The sequence below is a fragment of the Myodes glareolus genome, chromosome 18 (assembly GCF_982192425.1).
Source record: "Myodes glareolus chromosome 18, mMyoGla1.1, whole genome shotgun sequence".
Lineage (NCBI taxonomy): Eukaryota > Metazoa > Chordata > Mammalia > Rodentia > Cricetidae > Myodes > Myodes glareolus.
In genome coordinates, this window is record NC_142043.1 from 62,458,524 (window position 1) to 62,480,362 (window position 21,839).

General features: G+C 51.9%; 3 protein-coding genes across 3 annotated transcripts in view; all 3 read left to right on the plus strand.

Moving 5' to 3' along the window:
* Tspear (thrombospondin type laminin G domain and EAR repeats) overlaps positions 1 to 21,839 on the plus strand; it is a 158,351-nt gene that overhangs the window by 124,176 nt on the left and 12,336 nt on the right. Inside the window, exons 3-9 of the mRNA XM_087898287.1 lie at positions 13,887 to 14,125; positions 15,356 to 15,446; positions 16,768 to 16,924; positions 17,972 to 18,103; positions 18,737 to 18,963; positions 19,770 to 19,956; positions 20,585 to 20,814. Coding sequence (XP_087754413.1) covers positions 13,887 to 14,125; positions 15,356 to 15,446; positions 16,768 to 16,924; positions 17,972 to 18,103; positions 18,737 to 18,963; positions 19,770 to 19,956; positions 20,585 to 20,814 — 1,263 coding nt within the window. The remainder of the gene's footprint in view (positions 1 to 13,886; positions 14,126 to 15,355; positions 15,447 to 16,767; positions 16,925 to 17,971; positions 18,104 to 18,736; positions 18,964 to 19,769; positions 19,957 to 20,584; positions 20,815 to 21,839) is intronic.
* LOC148119183 (uncharacterized) lies at positions 4,292 to 5,589 on the plus strand. Its single transcript, XM_087898290.1, has one exon. It carries the CDS (start codon positions 4,498 to 4,500, stop codon positions 5,374 to 5,376), a length of 879 nt encoding a protein of 292 aa, XP_087754416.1. The 5' UTR covers positions 4,292 to 4,497; the 3' UTR covers positions 5,377 to 5,589.
* On the plus strand, positions 10,950 to 13,572 carry LOC125411349 (uncharacterized). Its single transcript, XM_087898289.1, has one exon. The coding sequence runs from the start codon at positions 11,066 to 11,068 to the stop codon at positions 11,978 to 11,980; it is 915 nt and encodes a 304-aa protein (XP_087754415.1). The 5' UTR covers positions 10,950 to 11,065; the 3' UTR covers positions 11,981 to 13,572.

Consider the following 21,839-nt stretch of genomic DNA (forward strand, 5'->3'; position numbering starts at 1 on the left):
ATGAGTGCGGAAGAGTGGGTGAAAAGACTGTAAGACAGAGGAACAGGAGTTTGCTGTGAGATTGTCTCTGCTACACCCAAGAAGTCTCACATTGCTGCTGAAGCACAAGCTGAACAAGGACAAAACCAATGGTGGTACTAAAGTGGCCCCAGTCATACACAAAGAACTATAGGCAACTAAGGAACGAAGAGTGGGGAAAACAGTCTTCCCCAGGGAAAAAGCACACCAATAGGTCATCCAATACCAATGGTCAGCCCTGAAAGCTTATAGACAAGTAGTATTATATGAAGTGAGCAGGTTGTATTTACATATTTAGGGGTAGGTAGGTAGGTGGGTAGGTAGATAGATAGACGAATGGATGGATAGATAGATAGATGGCAAACGTGTGTGTGTGTGTGTGTGTAACAACAATTACAGAAAAGGAGACCATGAATTTGAATGAGAGCCAGAAGGTACATGGGAGGTGTGAGAGAGAGAGGAAAGGGAAGAGGAAATGATGTAACTATAATACAATCAAAATAAATAAATAAAGCTAGCTAAGCATGAGCAGGCTATGTTCCTCTATGCTTTCTGCTCAGGTTCCTGCTTGAGTTCCTGGTCTGACTTCCCTCAGTGTTGGACTGTGACCTGGACGTATAAGCCGAATGATTCCTTTCCCTAAGTTGCTCCTGGTAGGAGCATTTTCTCACGGCAATAGAAAGGAAACAGGAACGTGTAAGCATCCATCTTCACCTGTCTGAAGCTCCCTGAAGAGCCAGTCTCAGCTTTTCCAAATTGCTAAATGCAGGGCGGGGATCAGTCAGGCTTCTAAGCATGAATGGCCCATCCTTGCTGCCCGGGGTAGAGAAGAAGCTGGGAACCAAAGACTTCGAGAAATTGGGGCTTTGAAACAGTCCTGGGAGTCTAGAAGGCATGACCGCAGGGGCACATGCTGACAACGCTGCTGGTAGCTGAGCTTTGAGCAAACAGGAAGTAAAGGTGCAACAGGAAGGGGAGAAGGGCGGAAACTATCAGCTGGGAGCTGAGCCCCATGGGTAAGCACACAACAGCTGCAATGCTTAGGGGGAAATAATTTTGTGACCATGACAAAATTCCCGAGATCACAACATAAGGAGGAAGAGATTGTTTGGGCTCACAGTTTCGTGGTGGAAATGCACAACATGGTGATGCTCACCTTACTGAGACGGGAGGAAGGACACAGGGCCAGGGTCCCTTCTCAGGCAAAACCTCAGTGATTTATGTTCCTACTACTAAGTCCATCCCCTAAAGGGTTCTTTCTCATTCTCGTAGTGCCACAAGTCGGGGACTAAGTCTTACCTTTTAAGTCTTTGGGGGTCATTTAAAATCCAAACCACAGTACCAGACATTGAAGGAACTTGGTCAAAACGCTGCCCAAGCACTAACTTAATGGAATACTTCTGATACATAGTACATGTGATGAGGTTACTTCAGAAAAACTGTAAGGCAAAAATAACAAGTATATGCTGGAAATGTCAACAGGGGGTGGAAAGAGACCCAGAAATCCAGAACCAGCCCTTAGTTTGAAGCTCCTGCCTGTTTATATTCAAATACCTCACCTCGCCCCATCTCTTTGTCTCTCCTAGGATCCAAACCACCCTCCCAACCCTGTCTCTTTGCTTGTTGCTCCATTTCCTCGACTTCAGCCCTCCCCACCCCCATATTCAGTCATCACGCCTACCCATCAGCTTCTTCCCTTTGCTAACCTTCTCTTTGACTTGGTCTGATATGCTGTTCATCTATTCTACCACAGACTGAAAGTTCAGGTTTTCATTCCCAGGATTTGGTTCTTATTTGTGGACTGCCAGTTGCCACTGGGAAAAAAAAAATCTCCATCTTTCTCCCAATTTTCCTGAAAGATATGTCACGCTTCGTTTGATCTGAAGAGAAACGAGTGTCACCATGGTTACCCTTTTGATTTTGAAGTGTTTCTCCACAGTCACCCTCTTTGTTTTTGTAGCACTGGGGACCAAACCCAGGGCTTTGTACATCCTAAACAGTCAGCCACCAAGCTTCGCCCCCAGCCCTTATCTATTGCCTTAAGTCCAAGTGTGACTGTTTCGATGTCTAACTTTCTTGTCTGTTCTTCTCTTGACTCTTGGTCAACTGGTCTTGTCTTCTAAAATGCCTGGTAACACTTGACCAATGGCAAGAATTCACTGTGAAAAAAACCAAAATCTAAGATCCCTTGAGTCCCTGGTGCTGCAGTCTGGCTCAGAAGTGATGGCCGTGTATAGCATGAGTTCTAATTGGCCTTAATAATAAAAACCCAGAGTCGGATATTAGGGGGTGAAAGTTGAAAGCAGAGCAGCCAGCGGCTAGACGTCTCACCTCTACAAAATCCTCAGACCGAAAGGAGGTCGAGCTCCTGTCTCCTCCCACCTTATATTCCTCTCTCTGCCCAGCCATACCACTTCCTGTCTATACAGACCTCCAGATCTCTATGGTTAACTAGTGGCTAACTCTGCCCTCTGATCTTCAGGCAAGCTTTATTTGTTAGATTACAATCAAGATAGTACCACAACCGTGTCTCTGACAAACAGCGTGGACATCTTACCATGTGCAGCTGAGCTGAGGTGCAGGCAAGGCTATTAGGTTCTCGCATTGCCTTTCTTGGGGGAGGTTCCTGCACTCATGGTCAGCTTTTACTTGTGAAAGCCCATTGCCTCCCAGACCCTCCACCTCAGCACGCCCTGGACTCTGGGCTTTGCCCTCTGGTTCACAGACCACTAAGGCTTTGGTCGACTTCCGGGTCGCTTCCCAGTGAGCTGTAACTCTGTCCCTGCCTCAAGAGAAAAATCCACAGTAATACAGGCCCCATTCAGGGCTCTTCCCGTGACAGGAATTTGGTCCCTCAAGTCTCAGCTATCTCTGGACCTCCTGGTGCCTTCAAACAGAAACTTACTTGTTGAGCCAGCTTCTCCACTTTCCCTGCCCCACCAGCTTGTAAGGGTACACACACACACACACACACACACACACACACACACACACACAGTCAAGCATGGTCAGCAGAAAGAGTCATACAGAATCAGAGCCAATTGTCACACCATCTCCAAATCCACCCACTTTGCAGCAATTTCTCTGAAAAGAAAATGTTTCCATACTTTCAGGGACTTTCTACTGAGAGGGGACTGTGCTAGGTCTTTGGAGACTGAGCAGTGAAGGAGACAAACTAGATCCAGCCTGTGGGGACACAGTGTGCTGTGGAAGGACAGGACAGGACAGGAAGCCGGGCACGGGTGGAGTTGGTTACCAAACCACCTCACACAGCTCTGACCCTCAAGCATAGAGTGAGGTCCACAGCTCTAAACAGAGGGACACACCATCTCCCACCCACCTGGACCCATCATGCCCCTGCCACTCCCATCCCCAGGCCTGCCACATATAAACTTAGCGACAGGGTGTGGAGGTCATGTATCTGTCTCCTACTCTGAGGCAGGAGCTTCTCCGGGGATGGGACCACAAGAGGCTGGGGCTGTGCGAGGTTGATGGAACACTCTGAAAGCACTGGTTACTTCTTTCAGCCTGGGTTGCTGGGTGTGGAAGCGCAGCTGGCCATACATGTCAGTATCTTACTTTAGCAGCCCCATGGAGGAAGGACTAGCCACAGACACTGATGTTATTTTGAGGCTAATTATGCATCAGAAGTTCCAAATGGTTCCTCTTAAGAGCTGGGATACGTGTCTAATAAAGAAGTAGGCAGTAAAGACTTTTATATAAAATACATTTAAAAAATGTGTCAACAGCACAGATTATGGAGGTGAGAGACTAATCCATAGGGAGGGAGAGGAAGGCTGGTCAGGAGAAGCAGGGCAGAGAAATAGAGAATCGGGGAGGAGGCAGGCAAGACATGAGGGAATCCTCTCACATGGTGCCATCATGGCTCAGAACTTGGAAACCAGCCAGGAGTTGCAAAGCTGCCTAAGAAGGAAAATGAGCCCACTTTTCTGCAACCCCAGGCACAGGGCAGGGTGGACATAGGCCCGGGGCAGTGGACAGTGTCACAAGACAATACAAAGAGGTGTAGGAGCTGAGGAGACATCCTAGGAGTGGTTGTCATAGGCCAGTCAGTGCGCGCCTCTGGTCTGGGCGCTGTCATGAAGTGACAACTGTTCTGGGCTATGGGAGGAGAACTGGGTTGAGCACATCTATTTCTTGAGAAGGGATGCTGGATGACATTTCTGCAGCCATAGGGAGGCTGGGACAAGTCCCATCAATGACATCTCAACCTCACTGCTCACAGAGCCTCCCCTAACTGCTCCCAGCACCACCCACTGGCAGGAGACAGACAGACCTGACAACATCCCACACAAACAAACACCCTGATGATAACCACGAGCCACACCAACCAGGAAGGGAGGCAAAGTCTGACAACAGCACAGGGGTATAAAAGCTCACGACCCAGCACCTTACATACACACACTCACACTCACAAACTCACTCACTCACACCTCACCTCCTCCAGCCAACTCCACCATGGCCGCCTCCACCATGTCCGTCTGCTCTGATGCTTGTACCAACTCCTCCTGGCAGGTGGATGACTGCCCAGAGAGCTGCTGTGAGCCCAGCTGCTGTGCCCCCAGCTGCTGTGCCCCCAGCTGCTGCCAGTCCAGCTGCTGCCAGCCCAGCTGCTGTGTCCCCAGCTGCTGTGTCCCCAGCTGCTGTGTCCCCAGCTGCTGTGCCCCATCCCCCTGCCTGACCCTCATCTGCACCCCAGTGAGCTGTGGGTCCAGCCCCTGCTGCCAGTCTTCCTGCGCACCCTCATGCTGCCAGTCAGCTTGCTGCACCTGCTCCCCATGCCAGCCATCATGTGTGACTCTTTGTTGCAAGCCCATCTGCTGTACCCCCATCTGCTCTGGCTCCTCCTGCTGCCAGCAGTCTAGCTGCCAGCCCTCATGCTGTCAATCCTCCTGCTGTGTGCCTGTCTGTTGTAAGCCTGTCTGCTGCACACCCATCTGCTCTGGATCCTCCTGCTGCCAGCAGTCTAGCTGCCAGCCCTCATGCTGTCAATCCTCCTGCTGTGTGCCTGTCTGTTGTAAGCCTGTCTGCTGTACCCCAATCTGCTCTGGATCCTCCTGCTGCCAGCAATCTAGCTGCCAGCCCTCATGCTGTCAATCCTCCTGCTGTGTGCCTGTCTGCTGCAAGCCTGTCTGCTGCAAGCCCTGCTCCAGCGTGTCCCTGCTCTGCCGCCCTGTGTGCAGACCTGCCTGCTGTGTGCCCAGCTCCTCCTGCTGTGCCTCCTCCTGCCAGCCCAGCTGCTGCAAGCCCTGCTCCAGTGTGTCCCTGCTCTGCCGCCCTGTCTGCTCCAGTCAGGCCTGCTGTGGCCTCTGCTCAGGCCAGAAGTCCAGCTGCTGATGGATCTGTCTGTTCCCTGCTCATGTTCTCCTCCCAATTTCTCTCAGCTGCTGATGTGGAATCTCCCCAGGACAGAGGCCCAACTTGTTCTCTACCCTGACCTGACCTCTTGCCTCCCAGGAACTCCCCCTGGGTCACTGTCCCTCTTTCCTTCCCTCAGCTCTGGTCACTTGTCTTGGCATTAGCCCTTCAGAACACCAATAAACTTTTCTAACTCCCTGGATCTCCTCTCATGCTGTGAGAAATGTGGTTTAAGTCAATGTCAGTCTCTGCAGGCTATGATTGTCCTGGGGGGGGTGACCCTGCAATAGTGAGAGATGTTGGTCACCTGCCCTAGGGGTGGCCAGTGGAGCTCAGTGTCCGGTTTTGTATAAAGCAGAAGAAAGATGCTGCCGTGACGATCCCCCATATCTGGAAAGGGTGTGCAAGCATCCACAGAGGACTCCCACTGTCCAGCGGTTGATGGTCTCAGACACACGCACAGAGAAGGCTAAGAGAAGCAGCTGCTGGGCAAGGGGTCCCCAGGAAATAGACAGTAGAATTCATAGCCTGGGCAACAGCAGGGCACAAAACCTGTCTTTAGCACCTGGAGTACTGCCCTGAGGGGAATGCCTCTGAAGGGAGCCAGAGAGGCAACCTGACCTAATTTACCATCAGAATACCAACCTAACTAGGTCCCAAGTGACCAGTCTGCCGACACCTGGCCCATCCAAACAGAGCTTGAATGAGCACAGAAACATCCAGCTAAAGAGCCATTCAGTTTAGTAAACTCCCAAGGTGGGAAAAGGCGGCCAATAGATCAATCAATGGGTGGGGATTCACTAACCTCATCTTTCCCACACAGCCAAGACATTAGAGGGAGATGGAGCAACTGAGCAAAGACAGGAGGATGTTTAAAGAAAGAGAACCAGAGAGGGACAGCTCAGAGGAGCGCAGTGTGGAAGAAGGATGCTGATGTGTTGGGGGTGGGGTTCGCAGTCGCAGGGGCTGTGATAAAGTCAATATGCCATGGGCTTGGCTCAGGTACTGTTCACAGTGACCTGCACAGGAGGAAAGGAACAAGTTGGAGTAGCAGGCAGAAGTCCTGTCCTGCGGGGCCGAGCTCAGGGACCTGGCTTTGTCACCAGCTTCTCTCTTGATATCAGACATGCTAAGGACTTTGGACACATCCCCATCACTGCAGGGTCTTACAGAATGCTTTGCTGTCCTGAGTGTCCTCTGGTGTCCTGTGGAGTCTCGCTGTAGCGCCTGCACTACGGGACAGTGTGCAAGCCGGGAAAGAGGCTGGAGATTTAAACACATACACACACAGACAGACGGGAACATGGGTCATCCTTGAAACAAGTATGCCCCCTTTATTGTGTTCAGGGGCAGCTTCTATAGGGATCCTTAACTGATAGCCACGCCCCAGTCAAACCCACCAGAAACCACTCCCCTGCCATCAGGAACTCCTGAGGGTCTCGTGCTCAGAGCAGCTGCAAACACAGAAAAACAAGTTGCTTTGCTCAGAGCAGCTGCAAGCATAACAAGTTGTTTACAGGAAATTCAGGGTCTGGGGATCCACAGCCCCCAACATCTCCCTGCCTACCAACCCCCAATAAACCCTTCACAGCCTTTTCTCCCTCACTTAGAACCATGATCAGAAGGACTCTGTGCCCCTCCAGGTCCCACTACATTCCGCCACATCCTCCATGGAACTACATTCCCCCTCATCTTCCATGTCCCTCCATGCCCCGCCACAGTCCTTTTCCTCTAGTGCTGAACATCACTCCCTTCTCTGGAGGCAGAGTCTCTCCTTGACAGGGTTTCTTTCCCCTTCCCTACAGGGTCTCTCACTCCCAGCAGAAGCTCGGTATGGCTCTGTGGAGCTTTTGGCACTGCAACTAAGGTGGCGGTGTGCATCCATCAGAGATCTCTGTGAAGATGTGACCATTCTGCTTCTTTTAATAAATACCAGAGAGAGGGAATGCTCAGTGGTTGGAGGTGTGTTTGATTTTGTAAGAGACCACTGTCCCTCCTTCCTCCCCAGCATCTCTTGTGGATATTTTGAATGTGGGGCATGTGGGGCATTCTTACAAGTATACAGATTTAGTTTCTCATTCATATTCTCTCTCTCTCTCTCTCTCTCTTTGGCTTTTCTACATAGCACAAATTGTCCTCAAACTCATGATCCTCCTCCTGAAGAGCTGAGATCACAGATACACCCCACCCTGTCTGTGACTTCTGGTTTCCGAGTTTACACCATGGACATCATTTGGCATCTGGGTGTCTTCTTCGACAAGGGATCCATCCAGCTCTCTTGCCAGTTTTTGAGTTAGGTTGATTGACTGCTGATTTTAAGGGTCCTCTGTAATGTGCATGGCGGCATCTGTCTGATATGGGGAACAACCACCCTCACCCCTTTCCCCCACCCCCGTCCAGCCCTGGTGTCCCTTCTGTGAGTTGCTTTTCAGATGGTGACAAATCCCTGATGGAAACAACTGGAGGAAGGAAGGGCTTCACTTTAGCTCAGGGTTTGAGGACACAGTCTGTCATGACAGGGAAGTCAGAGTGACAGGGTATGAGGAGGCGCCCCGAGTCCTCAGTCAGGAAATGGAGAGCAATGCTTGTAGGTGCTCAGGTCACTTCCTCTTTGATATTTAGTCAAAGATTCCAGCCTGTGAGATAGCACCCCCACATCCATGGTGGCTCTTTCCCCCTTGGTTAATCTGTAGCAACAGAAACGTCACTAAGATACAGTGACACTCCCAAAACTAGGAGTAAAGTAACCTTTCCTCTTTAAAGGTGAATTGCCTCTGGCATTCTGATACAGTAATAGAAGCTGCTTAACACTGTGGCTAAATGGGTTTAATCTCTGGAATTAAACATTGGTTTAATCTTTGAAAAATCAACTAACATAACATATTGTATTGATATAATAATGTTGACAGAGGTTTCTGTCCCATCCAGTACCACAGCAGTTCAGACCCAATTAAACACTCAGAGGTCTCTGTTAGTTATAAACTGGTTGGCCTAGTAGCTCAGGCTTCTTATTAACTAATTCTTGCATCCTACATCTTAACCCATTATTCTTGTCTGTGTCACATGACTTGGTACCTTTCTCATTTGCTTCTTCTCAGTCTGGATGACGACTTCAGACTGACTCTTTCCTCTTCCCAGAATTCTCCTGTTCTCGTGGCCCAGCCTCTACTTCCTGCTTGGTTGCTCCACCTATACTTCCTGCCTGGCTACTGGCAAACCAGCATTTTATTAAACAAGTACAAGTACAAGAAACAAATCTTTACAGGTAAAACCATTGTCCCACACATAATAAAGGCAAATATCACACCACCCTATCAATATGTGCAGAAAAGGAGCTGGAATGGCCCAACGTTCTTTCACAATAAAAGCCCCCTACAAGCCCAGGTGAGGGGACTTCTTTACTCTGATGTCTGTTAGGAAGCCACAGCTGATGTCACCATGTGACATATCTTCTCCCTGACCTCTAGCAAGGCACAGGCCGATCAATGTCAATCACCAACTGGGAGATGGATGTCCTCACATTCAAGCTAAGCCCTTGAGTTGCCAAACAGATGCTTTGAAAACTGTGAAACTCAGGTGACAATCTTCTCAGTACGTCAGGAAGGGGTGCCCCGTTCATCTGGAGACTTTCCCAGTTCCTAGCAGAATCAGAGTGAGCATCATTGAAGAAATCTGCAAGTTGGTTTAAAAATTAATATGTAATTGCAAGAACCCATCATCAGCACAAGGGGAAAAGAACAAATATGGACAACTAGCACTTTCTAGCAAAAATTTCCCACAAAGCAGCAATGAGCCTTTCCTTTAGTCCTGACCTATAAATAACAAAGAGCAGGTCACTTGTCTCTGCCCAGGCCACTGCCCCAGCTATGTGCTCAGTAAACCTCTGAGAGGGGGAGGGGAGAGAGAAGAAGGAGTAGCGGGGAGAGGGAGAGAATGAGTGAGTCTATCTGACCTTTAGGAAACACCTACAGGCAGAGTGTCTGCGCTCCCCAGTAGGAAGCAGATTTCTCAGATCAGCGTGGGGAGCAGAATGTATAAGAGACTGGTTGATGAGTTGGGCCTGCAGGTACTAAACGCTCATCTTTAAACCATCAAGCATGAGCTGGGCATGGTGAAGCACACCTGAAATCCCGCTACTTAGGAGACAGGAGGACCAGGAGTTCCAAGCCATCCTCAACTAAACAGTGAATTCTGGCTAGCCTAGGCTATATGAGACCTTGCCTCAAAAGAAAGAAGTTTAAAAAGAGGATCAAATGTGAAAACACATTTTACCAAGATGCCCAGGCAGGAGAGAAGCAGGTGAGAGTCTCGGTGGGAAATGCCAAGCACAGTAGAGGAGCCCCACAGCCTGTTAGAGCCACTGAGGTTAAGAAGCCCAGCGTGGGGGGCACATTCGCCCCTACTGTGTGTAGGATGCTCTGCAGACACAAGGCAGCGGGGCAGATGGGTCCCTTAAACACACTGAACACAACGCCAGCCATCAGAGAGTGCATCCCAGCACAAATACAGAGAACCAAGAGTACAGCCTGGTCACACTGCTGCAGAATGCAAATGGCCTGCCTCTCAGGGATGGTGCAGCCTGGGGATAAACATTTACCCACCGTGTGACCCAAGAAGCGTACACAGAGATTTACTCCAGAGGAAAGAAAACACATCATCATAGAAAACACCAAACACAAACAACAGTGACTACCACCTTCTTCCTATCTGTAGTAAACAGGGGACCGTCAAAACATCTACCAGCTACACTGTGGGAAATCAATGCAATGCAATTACAGAGCTGTAGAAAGACATAAACTTGGTGTGAATAGTTGGTTGAATTTTGAGGTCAGAAAATTGTAAACCACAAAGACTGGCTTAAATGGAGGGGAGGGAAGGGGAGTGGGTCTTATGGCTGGCAGCTCTATGGGTCCAGGGAGGCAGACTAGCTGCCCCGGCAGAGTTAGAAGCTTCAACTGGTTTCAAGTGTCCTTTTGCTGTCCCTGGCTTTAGCTCTTCTTTCTGCAGGCAGGAGCTCTCTAAGCCTCTTACTAAAGCTCAACCCACTCCTGTCCTCTGGTGTCATGCACCCCCAGTCACCCCAAAGCAGCAGCAGGGCAGGAAGACTCCATCTTGGTGTGTCCATCCTGCTAGGCTCAGGTTGGGTGCTGGGCTGTCTGAAAGCTCCCGAGGTGTCACCATGCATTCGAGGCACAGGTTCCCAGTCTATGTGGACACACAGCACACGGTGACATTTCACTTGCAGAGGGGCCCAGTCCCTACCTCACAGCTCCCATTCTCTGTTGCTGTTCTGGAAAGCCTATGTTCTAGAAAAATCCATCTCCCTCTAGTTTTTCCTCACTGTCTCATTCTCTGCAGGCCCGTACCACGTTGAGACACTCGGAATAGTCTTCCCCAGGGTTCAGGGACACTTCCCTGCCAGGTGTGTGTAGCCAGTAGGTTTTATGACCCTACCCACCTACCTGGGCTGGAACTCCGAACTCCTCACTGCCTAGTGGGGCAGCCTGGATGATGAGGCATGTGGTGTGTGCAAAAAGTCAGACCCAGCTTGGACAAGACTCCACTCGGAGGACCAAGCACACAGCACCCTCAGCCCTAGCCAGGACCACGTGGGACTCAGGAGGAGTGACTCTCCTGTAAACAAACAGATTAACTAGGGGTTTTCAGGATGCAGCTTAAAATACCCATGAGGAAGGAAGGTTCTAGAGGCTTCTGGCTGACAACATACCCTGGTATAAAAGCTGACAGCATAGCACACAACATACACACTCTCACACACACTCTTACGCACACTCTCAAGCAACACCTCCCAACTCCAGTCAACCCCACCATGGCCGCCTCCACCATGTCCGTCTGCTCTGACGCTTGCACCAACTCCTCCTGGCAGGTGGATGACTGCCCAGAGAGCTGCTGTGAGCCCAGCTGCTGTCAGACCAGCTGCTGTGCCCCCAGCTGCTGCCAGACCAGCTGCTGTGTCCCCAGCTGCTGTGCCCCAGCCCCCTGCCTGACCCTCATCTGCACCCCAGTGAGCTGTGGGTCTAGCCCCTGCTGCCAATCTGCCTGCAGCAGCTGCTGCACACCCTCATGCTGCCAGCAGTCTAGCTGCCAGCCCTCATGCTGCACCTCCTCACCTTGTTGTGTGACCCTGTGTTGCAAGCCTGTCTGCTGTACACCCATCTGCTCTGGATCCTCCTGCTGCTGCCAACAGTCTAGCTGCCAGCCCTCATGCTGTCAATCCTCCTGCTGTGTGCCCGTCTGCTGCAAGCCTGTCTGCTGCACACCCATCTGCTCTGGATCCTCCTCCTGCTGCCAGCAGTCTAGCTGCCAGCCCTCATGCTGCCAGCCATCCTGCTGTGTGCCTGTCTGCTGCAAGCCTGTCTGCTGCAAGCCCTGCTCCAGTGTGTCCCTGCTCTGCCGCCCTGTGTGCAGACCTGCCTGCTGTGTGCCCAGCTCCTCCTGCTGTGCCTCCTCCTGCCAGCCCAGCTGCTGTAAGCCCTGCTCCAGCGTGTCCCTGCTCTGCCGCCCTGTCTGCTCCAGCCAGGCCTGCTGTGGCCTCTCCTCAGGCCAGAAATCCAGCTGCTGATGGACCTGTTCCTGGTTCCAGCTGACTCAGGTCCCTTCCTGTGGCCCCTCCCAGCTTTCTCAGCCTGATCCTCGCCTGGGATAGCCAATCCCCCAGGATGAAGCCCCCAACCTGTCCTTTGTGACTTGACCTTCCCAGGAGGCCTGCTGATCCTCCGTGTCACTGCCCCCCCTGCCCCAGTCCCTCTGCTCTGGTTACCTGCCCCTGACATCAGCTTGTCAGCAGCCCATGGCTTCAATAAATTCTTCTACCCACCTGGATCTGCTCTTATTCTCTGGAACAAGTGGTTCAAGTAAATATCCATCTCTGTAGCCAGAAATGTTTTTAGGAAGGACAGTAGCCACCTCCCCTGGTGGTCACCAGTTTGAATGAAGAATGTCCCAAATAGGCACATTTGTTTGAAGACGCGATCTCTGGTGCGTGGTTCTGTTTGGGGAGTTGCGAAACTTTTAGAGACTTGCTTGAGGATTTAAGCCATGGGGGCGGGTTTTGTGGGCTGATGGCCTTGCCCACTGTGAGTCCACGCTTTCTGTTTTCTGCTCGTGGTTAGAGATGAGCTCTCTGGCATCCTGCTCCACTCACCTGCTGCCATTTACCTCCCACCTTTACGGACGCTCCGTCTGGAACCCTAAGCTAAAATGAACTCTTTCTTTCATAAGTCATGGTGCTTAGTCATAGCTACAAAATAACGAATACAAAATGGGCAGGCTGAGCACTTGACAGCTCAAGCCAGCGTGAGCCTGGTGTGTGTGTGATGGGGGACATTAAGGTGCTCTGTCTCTACACCTCCCCATTGTCACTGTCCCTAGCTCCCTCTGTTCTATGATTGTTCCGTGACTCCCGATCCCCTGGGCATCATTGGGAGGGTTTTGTTCTCTGTCACCTGTCAGCTCCCAAGCTCCACACCATTTCCTGGAAGTCTCCAGGAAACAGACTTCTCCCCACTGTGAGAGTCACAGGAGCAGAAAGAGCCCCTGTTCCCAAAGGAACCCGAGCAAGTGTCCCATACTGTGACCAAGGCATACCGCGCGTTGAGCCAACTCTGAAGGCCACACAGGCCCTCCCCCTCTTTAGAATAGGTGCACGGAACTGGCACGCAGGTTCACATGGGCAGAGCCTTGCTAAGGAAGATAGTAAGTGTGCACACATCGGCATGCACACACTCAGCTGTTGGCAGAGCTAACTTACTGGTTGGCTGGTCAGACTGCCTGTGTTTGGCTAAGGACGGTTTGGTGAGGTGTGTGGACAGAGATAGCCCGTAGCACTCTGCTTCGCTGACTGTAATAAAACACGCATATCACAGAACTCTCTGCGTTCTTTGTGAGCGCATCCCAGCTGTGCTGAGTCCAGGCACGTGCTACCTAGCAAATCTCGGCTAGCCTGTGAGCTCCTGGCGGCTTGCTCCACACCCCTCCACACCCCTCCCCCAAATCCCTGGCACCCTTGTTGTGTTCGCAGGAATCTGAGCCTTTGGGGAGCTAAGCAGATTGGTGCAACACCTGTCCTTCTGGCCTGGTTTGTTTTCCTCAGTGTGGGGTCCTCCCGGCTCCTTCATGATGGAGCAGGTCAGGACCTATTTCTCTTGACAGGCTGAAAACATTCTGTTGTACACAGGGACTAGGCTCTTTGTCCTGAGCTGGCTGGGGGGCTGGGGTGGGGAGGCACACTGAATTCCCACCCAGAAAGTGCTACCGGGTAGGGTGCCATCAGCTCCTCCCACTCCCTGACTAGCCCTACCTCCTCCTCTCAGTCCCATTCTCTTGCTATCCCCACCTTCTCTCCCCACCCCCTCCCAGGCCCTGCTCTCCTCTCCCCTCCATTCCCAACTGTTTCACCCCGCTGGCCTTGGTCCTTCCCTCCTCCCTTTCCTTCAGCTGTGCCCCACCTCTGGCCCTGGTCTCCACAGAAGAATGAATACGTGCTCTCCCTGCTGGCGGAGGAGAGGGACACACTGCTGCTCGGCCTGAGGTACTCACCCACACAGCTGCACTTCCTATTTCTCACCGAGGACTTGACTGGTGCCTGGCAGACCCGTGTGTCCTTCCGGAGCCCCGGCCTCGTGGACAGCCAGTGGCACACGCTGATCTTGGCTGTGTCCCAAGGATCCTTTTCCCTCACCATGGACTGTGGCCTCCCGATGGACATGTAGGTACCAGGATGTGCATCCCAGAGATTAACCATGCTGTGTGTCATCTGAGCAACCTGCTGCAGTGACTATTCTGCCACTGCGCTGTGAGGGTGGGTCCTGGGCAAATTCACCCCTGCCCCTGCCTGTCAAATCCTTTACTTGAGGCAGGCTATGGAGAATGCCTTAGGTGCATTATGGAATGCCTTAGAGCCTTATGAAAGACAGGCTTCCATTATGAGGCCAGGGGTCATGGAGCAGTTACACAGCTCTGTGAAATGGAGGTGCCCAATCAGGGGCCAGAAATCACCTACTTGGAGCAACTGCGGCCAAGGAAGATCCAAGGGCCTTGGGTTGAGAATGCAGGCCAGCTCCAAGGCTGTAGGCTGGGTTCAGGAGCCAGGATGCCTAGCCCCAGAGCAGAGGTTGGCTGTGGGTGGAGGATTGACTGCCTGGTACCCCTGGTCTGGAGCTTGGTGCACTGTAGCAGATGGTTAAGGCTGGAGGAAGCAGGAGCTATAGGAGAGGACAGCATGCCATGGCAACACTGCCACATGTCCCTCCCTTGGCCTGCTATCTTTCATGTCTTCCTCAGTGAGTTCAACCTTCGTAGCAATCACAACCCTCACTTTCCAGAGGTTCCTGGGTCTCTAGCAAAGTGCCTCCCTCCTACCTGTAGCCATCGTCTCCCGGGCTGTATGAAAGCACACAATGATTATATGGGTCAGGGTCCTGATGCAGGGAAGGTCCTGGAGGTTCACCAGGAGGTAGCAAAAAGGTTTTATATTTCACTATGCATTCCTTTAAGGGCCTCAGTCCTGGGAGGCCCCAACTCATCTCCACTGGGGACTATGAATGTGCCTTTACCTGCCAACTGGGTCTTAAACCAAGTCAAGATGATGTCAGCTGAGTGAGACAGCTCCTGATGAGGTGGCAGAGACCACAGAGGCAGGAGAAAGGGTGCAAGCATGTTCAGATGCAATGGGAGGGGAGATGGAGGTAGAGAGATGCAGCCACAGCTGGGAAATCTGGGGCCACTAGAGCCAGAAGGGCAAGGTGTCCTCCCTTGTCTCAGAGAGGGCACACTGCTCTGCAGGCCTAGGACCTCTAATTGCTATGAAGCCTGTCATTACAGCTGCCCTAGGATGCTCGCCTGTTTCTCATGTGAGACCCAACCCCTGTCTTTATAAGCAAATGGGGTGTATGCCCTTCCTCTTCTATGGTACTAGTACTGTCTACTCATGTTTCAGAATGGCTGACGTTCCCTTTCCACCCACCCTATCAGTGAAAGGAGCCCGGTTCTTCATTGGCAGCCGGAAGAGAACCAAAGGACTGTTCACAGTGAGTGTGGAGGAACTGCCAGCAGCAGCCCTCCCTAAGGGCTGTGGGGACAGCCTGTCACATGCTTTAGATGGTAGATTGCCATCAATGTTAAATGAGAACCAGAAACACTATCACAGAACCCTCATACTGGCTCTTCCTATTTTCTCACACACTCTTTCCTGAGACTCTTGGATCCCTGCTCACAAGTCCTCCTACCATGGAAGCCTGATCCCAACATGCTCATAAACTGATGCTTGAACCCAATCTTTCTGGCCTTGATGTATGTCAGTACCCCCATCCATCCACATATCCATCCATCCATCCATCCATCCACATATCCATCCACTCACCCACCCACACATTCTTCCCCTACACACCCAACAATACATCTGCTCTGTCCGTTCACCCACCCACATCCACTCAGCCTTCTATTCATCCACACTCATTCATGAGAATTCACTCATTCTCATTCATGAGAATTCACTCATTCTTCTTCTCATCTACCCACCCATCCACTGATCCACCCACACATCCATCCACTCATTCATCCTCTCTTCTGTTCACCTACCCATACATCTACTCACACACCCATCCACCTATCTGTTCGTTCACCCACACATCCATCACCTGTGGTGTACTCACTGCTGGGATGGTATCTGGAATCTACTCCACAACCAGGAGCTACAATTCTCTGTGGTGTCCTTGGCATCTGCAACCATACCTGGCACATAGTAATCACTCTGTGGAAATGTGCTTGTGTTATGATTGAATGGGCAAATGGAAGGACAGATAGGTGGATAGTTGCATGCATGGGTTGGTGGGTGATGATGGATAAATGGATGCGTGTATGCATGCATGCATGGGTGAATATTGGATAGGTGGGTAGATGCATATATGCATGCATGGGTTGATGCCTGGGTGGCTGGGCAGAAGGATGATTGCTAAGTGGGTGGGTGGGTAGGTGGATGAATGAATGAATAAATGGGTGAAGGGATGGGTGGGTGGGTGGATGGATAAATGGATGTATGGAGGGATGGAGGGATGGATGTATGGAGGGATGGAGGGATGGATGGGTGGGTGGGGGGATAAATGGGTGGGTAGATATTTAAGGGAGGAATGGAAAAGTAGTTGGGTGAGATAGAAAAGGAATGTGGCCTGGTCACTCTAGTTCCATGTGGACAGTCCCTTCTTCACTGAGAACAATGAACAATTGTCTGCCATCACTCCTGATCCACATGCAGACCCATTCCCACACTGCAGGTTAGACCCACTGGGCCATATGGGCCAAGGTCCCCAACAGCTGCAGGTATCAGTGGAACCTCACTTTCTCCTTCTGCAGGGCCTGATAAGGCAACTGGTTCTGCTGCCTGGCTCAGATGCCACCCCAAGGCTATGTCCCAGCAGGAACGCCAGGCTGGCTGAGCTGTCCATCCCCCGGGTGCTGAAGAGGCTCACAGAGAAGCCTGATGCTAACGATGTGCTGAAATATCCCTATGGTTAGTAGGCGGGGCTTGTTTCCCACCCTGGCTCCATCTGAGAGCACAGGCTCCTTTCTCAGCCTCTCCAGTGTGCATCTCTCAGTGACAGAAGGGCAGGTGTCACAGTGTCCAGGAGGATACACAGGGCCGTCAGAAAGGCCAGAACCACTAACCTATCCCTCCCTTGAAGGACTCTGCTTGGACAGCCTACAGGAAAACCATGCACCTTTCTTGGTCCCCTGGACAGGTGGTAGATATGGCTTACATCAGGAAGGCTCCCTGGCCAACAACTGCCCATATCTCCCAGCCACTCCGTCCAGCTTATCCTAAACTCAGCCCAGCCCACACCAAGACCTAGCTCTATTTCCCATCAGCCCTTTCAGCCCATGGCATCTCCTAGATGTGCTTTCTCTGGTTCCTATCTGCCCTGTCCTAGTGTTGGGTTGCAGTATTGAGCCATTTATTAAAATCACACCCCTGCAGTACAGAATCTGAGAGTCCCTCCCCAACTGTCCATATACCCCTGCTCCATGGAAAGAAGATGAGGTGAAGGACAGTTGGGCCCCCAAACCTTATGGTCCTCATATAATAAATAAAGGAAGTTCCCATCTGGATATGTCAGGCATTTAGGTTTTACTGTGTGACACCACTGCCTGGTGCTGATGGCTATCCCCATAAAGCCAGGAGGCCTGGCAGGAGACCAATGCTGGTACCAATAGTGGTGAGACCAAAACACAGACCCAAGAACATTGCCCATAGTTTAGCTCCTACTTCTGAGAAGAGGCAGGCTCCCAGGGAAGTGTATGGCTATTGAGGGTGTCCATGGGGTGACAGCAAAGGGACAGAGAGACATTCCCTCCAGGTAGAAGGTAGGTGTGGTCTGCCAGCCACACAGGAAACATTATGGCTGGGACTCTAGGGCTGCCCACCCTATCTCCAGTGCCTGGGGCTCCCTTCAACCATGTACAAAGGTAAACAAAGGACCACCGGACTTGGACCCCTTGCCAAAGTCCTTATCTCAAGAATCCTGATATGCAAAACACTTTTGTCTGATATTGCCCACAGAAGCTGACATGAAAGTAACCCTGGGATCCCGGCCGCCATGCACCAAGGCAGAGGGTGTCCAGTTCTGGTTTGATGCCGCCCAAAAGGGGCTCTACCTGTGTGCCGACAGCCAGTGGGTCTCCGTGTTGACAGGTGAGGCTGGACTCGGAATTCATATCCTAAGCACATAGAACAGCTGGCTGTATCCCCATTAGGAAAAGGGTATCATGAAAGGCTTCAAGCCCCATCCACCTGTAAGGGCCACTTGAGAGAATGGAAAGCCTCCTCAGTAATAAATTCAGGAGCAGGTGGCTGCCAGAACAGCCCAGGCAAGCCAGGCTGTCTTCCTCTCTAGAATAGGTGTGCCTATCCCCCGGAACTGTCCTCAGGACACCAGAAGGAATGGCTAGTGTGCATATTCAACCTAGAAATAGGCATATTCAGGGTGTGCAGTGAGGATCATATGGCTGGCTTCTCTCAGTAACTCTTCCCTGCTAGCTAATGACAGAAAGGGGATACATCACAGACACTCAGGCCTCCTTTTGTCCTGTTTGAGTCTGGGGCCACACAGACCCCAAAGCACCTAGTGGACAGGAGCACCCTCCCTTTGACGGTCCTTTCCCAAGAGAATAAAATGGAACACCAGGGAAAATTCTCCTTCATAAATTCTAGGGCCCTGGGCACGAGCAAGAGCCAAGTCATGGCAGGGTCCCAAATATCACTCCCAGAGAACCCCCAGCTCCATTCCTATGCACACTGACTAGGTCCCAATCCTCCCATTCCAAGCCAAGACCAAGCTGGACTACGTGGAGGAACACCAGAGTCTGCACACCAACTCAGAGACCCTGGGCATCGAGGTGTTCAATATCCCCGGCGTGGGACTCTTTGCAGCCACGGCCAATCGGAAGGCTAGATCCGCCATCTATAAATGGACAGACGGGAAATTTGTCTTCTATCAGAACATTGCCACACACCAGGCACAGTCATGGCGACATTTCACCATTGGGAAAAAGGTAAGTCTGTGCAGGTGATGTCCCCTCTCTCATTGGCGCCTCCATGGGGTCCACAGGCTGGACTCCCGCAGGTCAGTGCTTCTCTCAGGGTTCCAAGACCTTGCTGGGGTGGGGCTCAAAGTCACAGGCTGTAGGAGTGTACCTAGAAGGAGCCTGCTCAACTTTCCACAAGACAGAGGTGGTACCAGTTGACAGTCTGCCTAGTCCACGACCCCATGGCACCATGACACCATGACAGAAGTGAATGTTCTCTTCCTAATTCCTGCAGCCTGCATGGCAGGACTTTGTCCTGGAGACAGCATGGTGTGGCTGTCTGCAAGGGCTCTGGCCCAGCAGAGGGCTCATGCCAGACACTAGAGATAAAACAGATAAAGCCTGCTGCCTCCTGATTGGGACACACTGTGTCCAGGTTTAGAATGGCCGAAGTGTTACCAGTTGGTTTCTTTTCCTAATAATATCTGAATGGGGACGTGGGGGGGGGCGCAGATATTTTAGTATTCAAGAAATATTGGAAAATAGAAAACCGAGGAAAGGAAACATTTTGTCCCTGAGGGAATGCATGCTCTCATTTGCATATGGTCAATGCACGCACATCGTACGTAACTGAAACCCATGCTTTCTGTCCCTGGGAGAGTCACACAATCATGCAACATAGGGCCCTGGGCGTGTCCCATTACCAGCACTTTGTGTTTACTCAGTTTGCCTCTGTACCCTTCCCTGTGCATGTGTGAGAGATGCTGAGGATCAGAATCCTGCAGACTAGGCTCCTGGTCTGGTGCCAACACAAGATAATGCTTCTCTTCCAGATCTTCCTGGCTGTGGCCAACTTTGGGCCAAATGAAAGGGGTCAAGAGTTCTCGGTCATCTACAAGTGGAGCCCCAGAAAGTTGAAGTTCACCCTCTACCAGAGGATTGCCACCCACAGTGCCCGGGACTGGGAGGCCTTTATAGTGGATGGAGAACACTTCTTGGTGGTAGCCAACCACAGAGAAGGTAGGGTGGTTATGACCTTTGACCTGGAAGGAAACCATTCCATAGTTTGTACACAAGGGTGAATTTATCTCATTAAAAAAATAGTAAATTGTGGGGGGTGGGGGGGCTGGAGAGATGGCTCAGTGGTTAAGAGCACTGGCTGCTCTTCCAGAGGTCCTGCGTTCAATTCCCAGCAACCCCAAGGGGGCCTCCAGAGAGCTCCACAGCCTCCAGAGAGTACCACTGGGGGTGGGGGAGGAGGCTCCAGAGAGCAACATGGAGGAGGGCTTCTAGAGAGCACCACAGGTGAGAAATACCTGCGAGTATTCAGGAAGACGGTTCAGACAAAGAGGGTTGTGAGAAAGCCCGATCTTTTAAGGCAGGAGAAGGCCAAGGTGAGAGGTGAGGAGGGCTTAAATGATGGAAGACCACTGTTGGCCTGCGGGCCATCTGGACCCACCCATAGGCTTTTTCTTCTGGGAACAGCGGGCACACAAGCCCCTTGGCTGGGCGGCAGAGGTCGCCTGAGGGGTGGGGTAAAGGAGGGGACGTGCATAGTAGCTGGTTGCGCCCTGCCGAACTGTGCCCGACAAGCAGCTGTGAGTTCGAGGGAGCAGCCCCCTCCCCCCAGCACTGACCTTGCTTCCAGGTGACAACCACAACATCGACAGCGTGATCTACAGGTGGAACCCCAGCAGCCAACTCTTCGAAGCCAATCAGTCTATCGCCACGTCCGGTGCCTACGACTGGGAGTTCTTCACCGTGGGGCCCTACTCCTTCCTGGTGGTGGCCAACACCTTCAATGGCACCTCCACCCAGGTGCACTCCCACCTGTACATCTGGCTCGTGGGCGCCTTCCAGCTTTTCCAGTCATTCCTGGTGAGAAGCCTGAGCCCTCCGGTGGACGCCCAATCTGCAGCGGGGTCACCGAGGGTGGCCCTGACACCAGTGTCCAAGTGCCTGTCCCTTCTGTATGCTACATCTTCCCAGGTGGTTTGGGTCCTTCCTGCTTCCGTGGCCTGCAGTGCTCCTGAGGAAAGCCTGGGTGTGGGTTGAGTTTGGGTTGTTGAGGAGGGTACCCCGAGTGCCCATAGCAGTTCCCTCCAGAGGCCACAATTCCCCTGCTCTGATCAATCAGTGTCTGTGGGTCTCCAGGTCTGGTGTAGCAAGGTAACTTGGCTCTGACCAGGGGAGAGGGGTTCAAATGGGGACAGACATAGTATCGATTCTCCTTTGACTTTGAAGTCCCTAGGTTGGTACCCCCACCCCTGCTGGTGAGATCTCTGAGGGCTTAGTTTTCTGTCACTGACCGTTTCATGTCACAGTCTGTTCGTGTGAGCTGCACTGAATAGCCATAGCTTTGCCAAGAATAGCAGAGCTTCCAGCAGTGACCTTAGTGGAGGGCAGAGGCACAGCTGGAGGCCAGCAGCTGCTCTGTATTTAGCACAGGATCAAAGCAAAACCTTGAGCCCAGGGCAGGCCAGGAGTGATTCTGCTGAAGGAGGGGAAGGAGGGACACGGCTGGAACAGAACAACCCAGGGCACAGAGGCAGAAGCAGCTTGAAGCCACCAGGGTATCATGGGGGAAGACACCGAAAGGGTGGACTGGCCCAGCCCTGCCTGAGCTGCAGGCGGTGCTTACAAGCAGTTTCCCCCCACGTCTTCCTGACTCCTCAGAACCCACAGAAGTCCACTTTCATGCTCTGCCAATAGTCTCTCTTCTCTTCTTAAATCCTTTCAGCCCTGGAGATGTCTTAATACGTTTACCGTTTGCATTCTGCGATGTCACGAACGTGAGCTTTGAAGCTAACTAAGCTGCAGGCTCTGAATGTAGCTGCAAGCTGTGGGGACACACCCACCTCTTCAGGGCATGCCTTTCTGGAAGGGTCTGTAGTGCAGGGACT

What these genes read in the sequence shown, in the direction of transcription:
- LOC148119183 (XM_087898290.1), top strand. Translation starts at nt 4,498, where the DNA reads ATGGCCGCCTCCACCATGTCCGTCTGCTCTGATGCTTGTACCAACTCC.
- LOC125411349 (XM_087898289.1), top strand. Translation starts at nt 11,066, where the DNA reads ATGCAGCTTAAAATACCCATGAGGAAGGAAGGTTCTAGAGGCTTCTGG.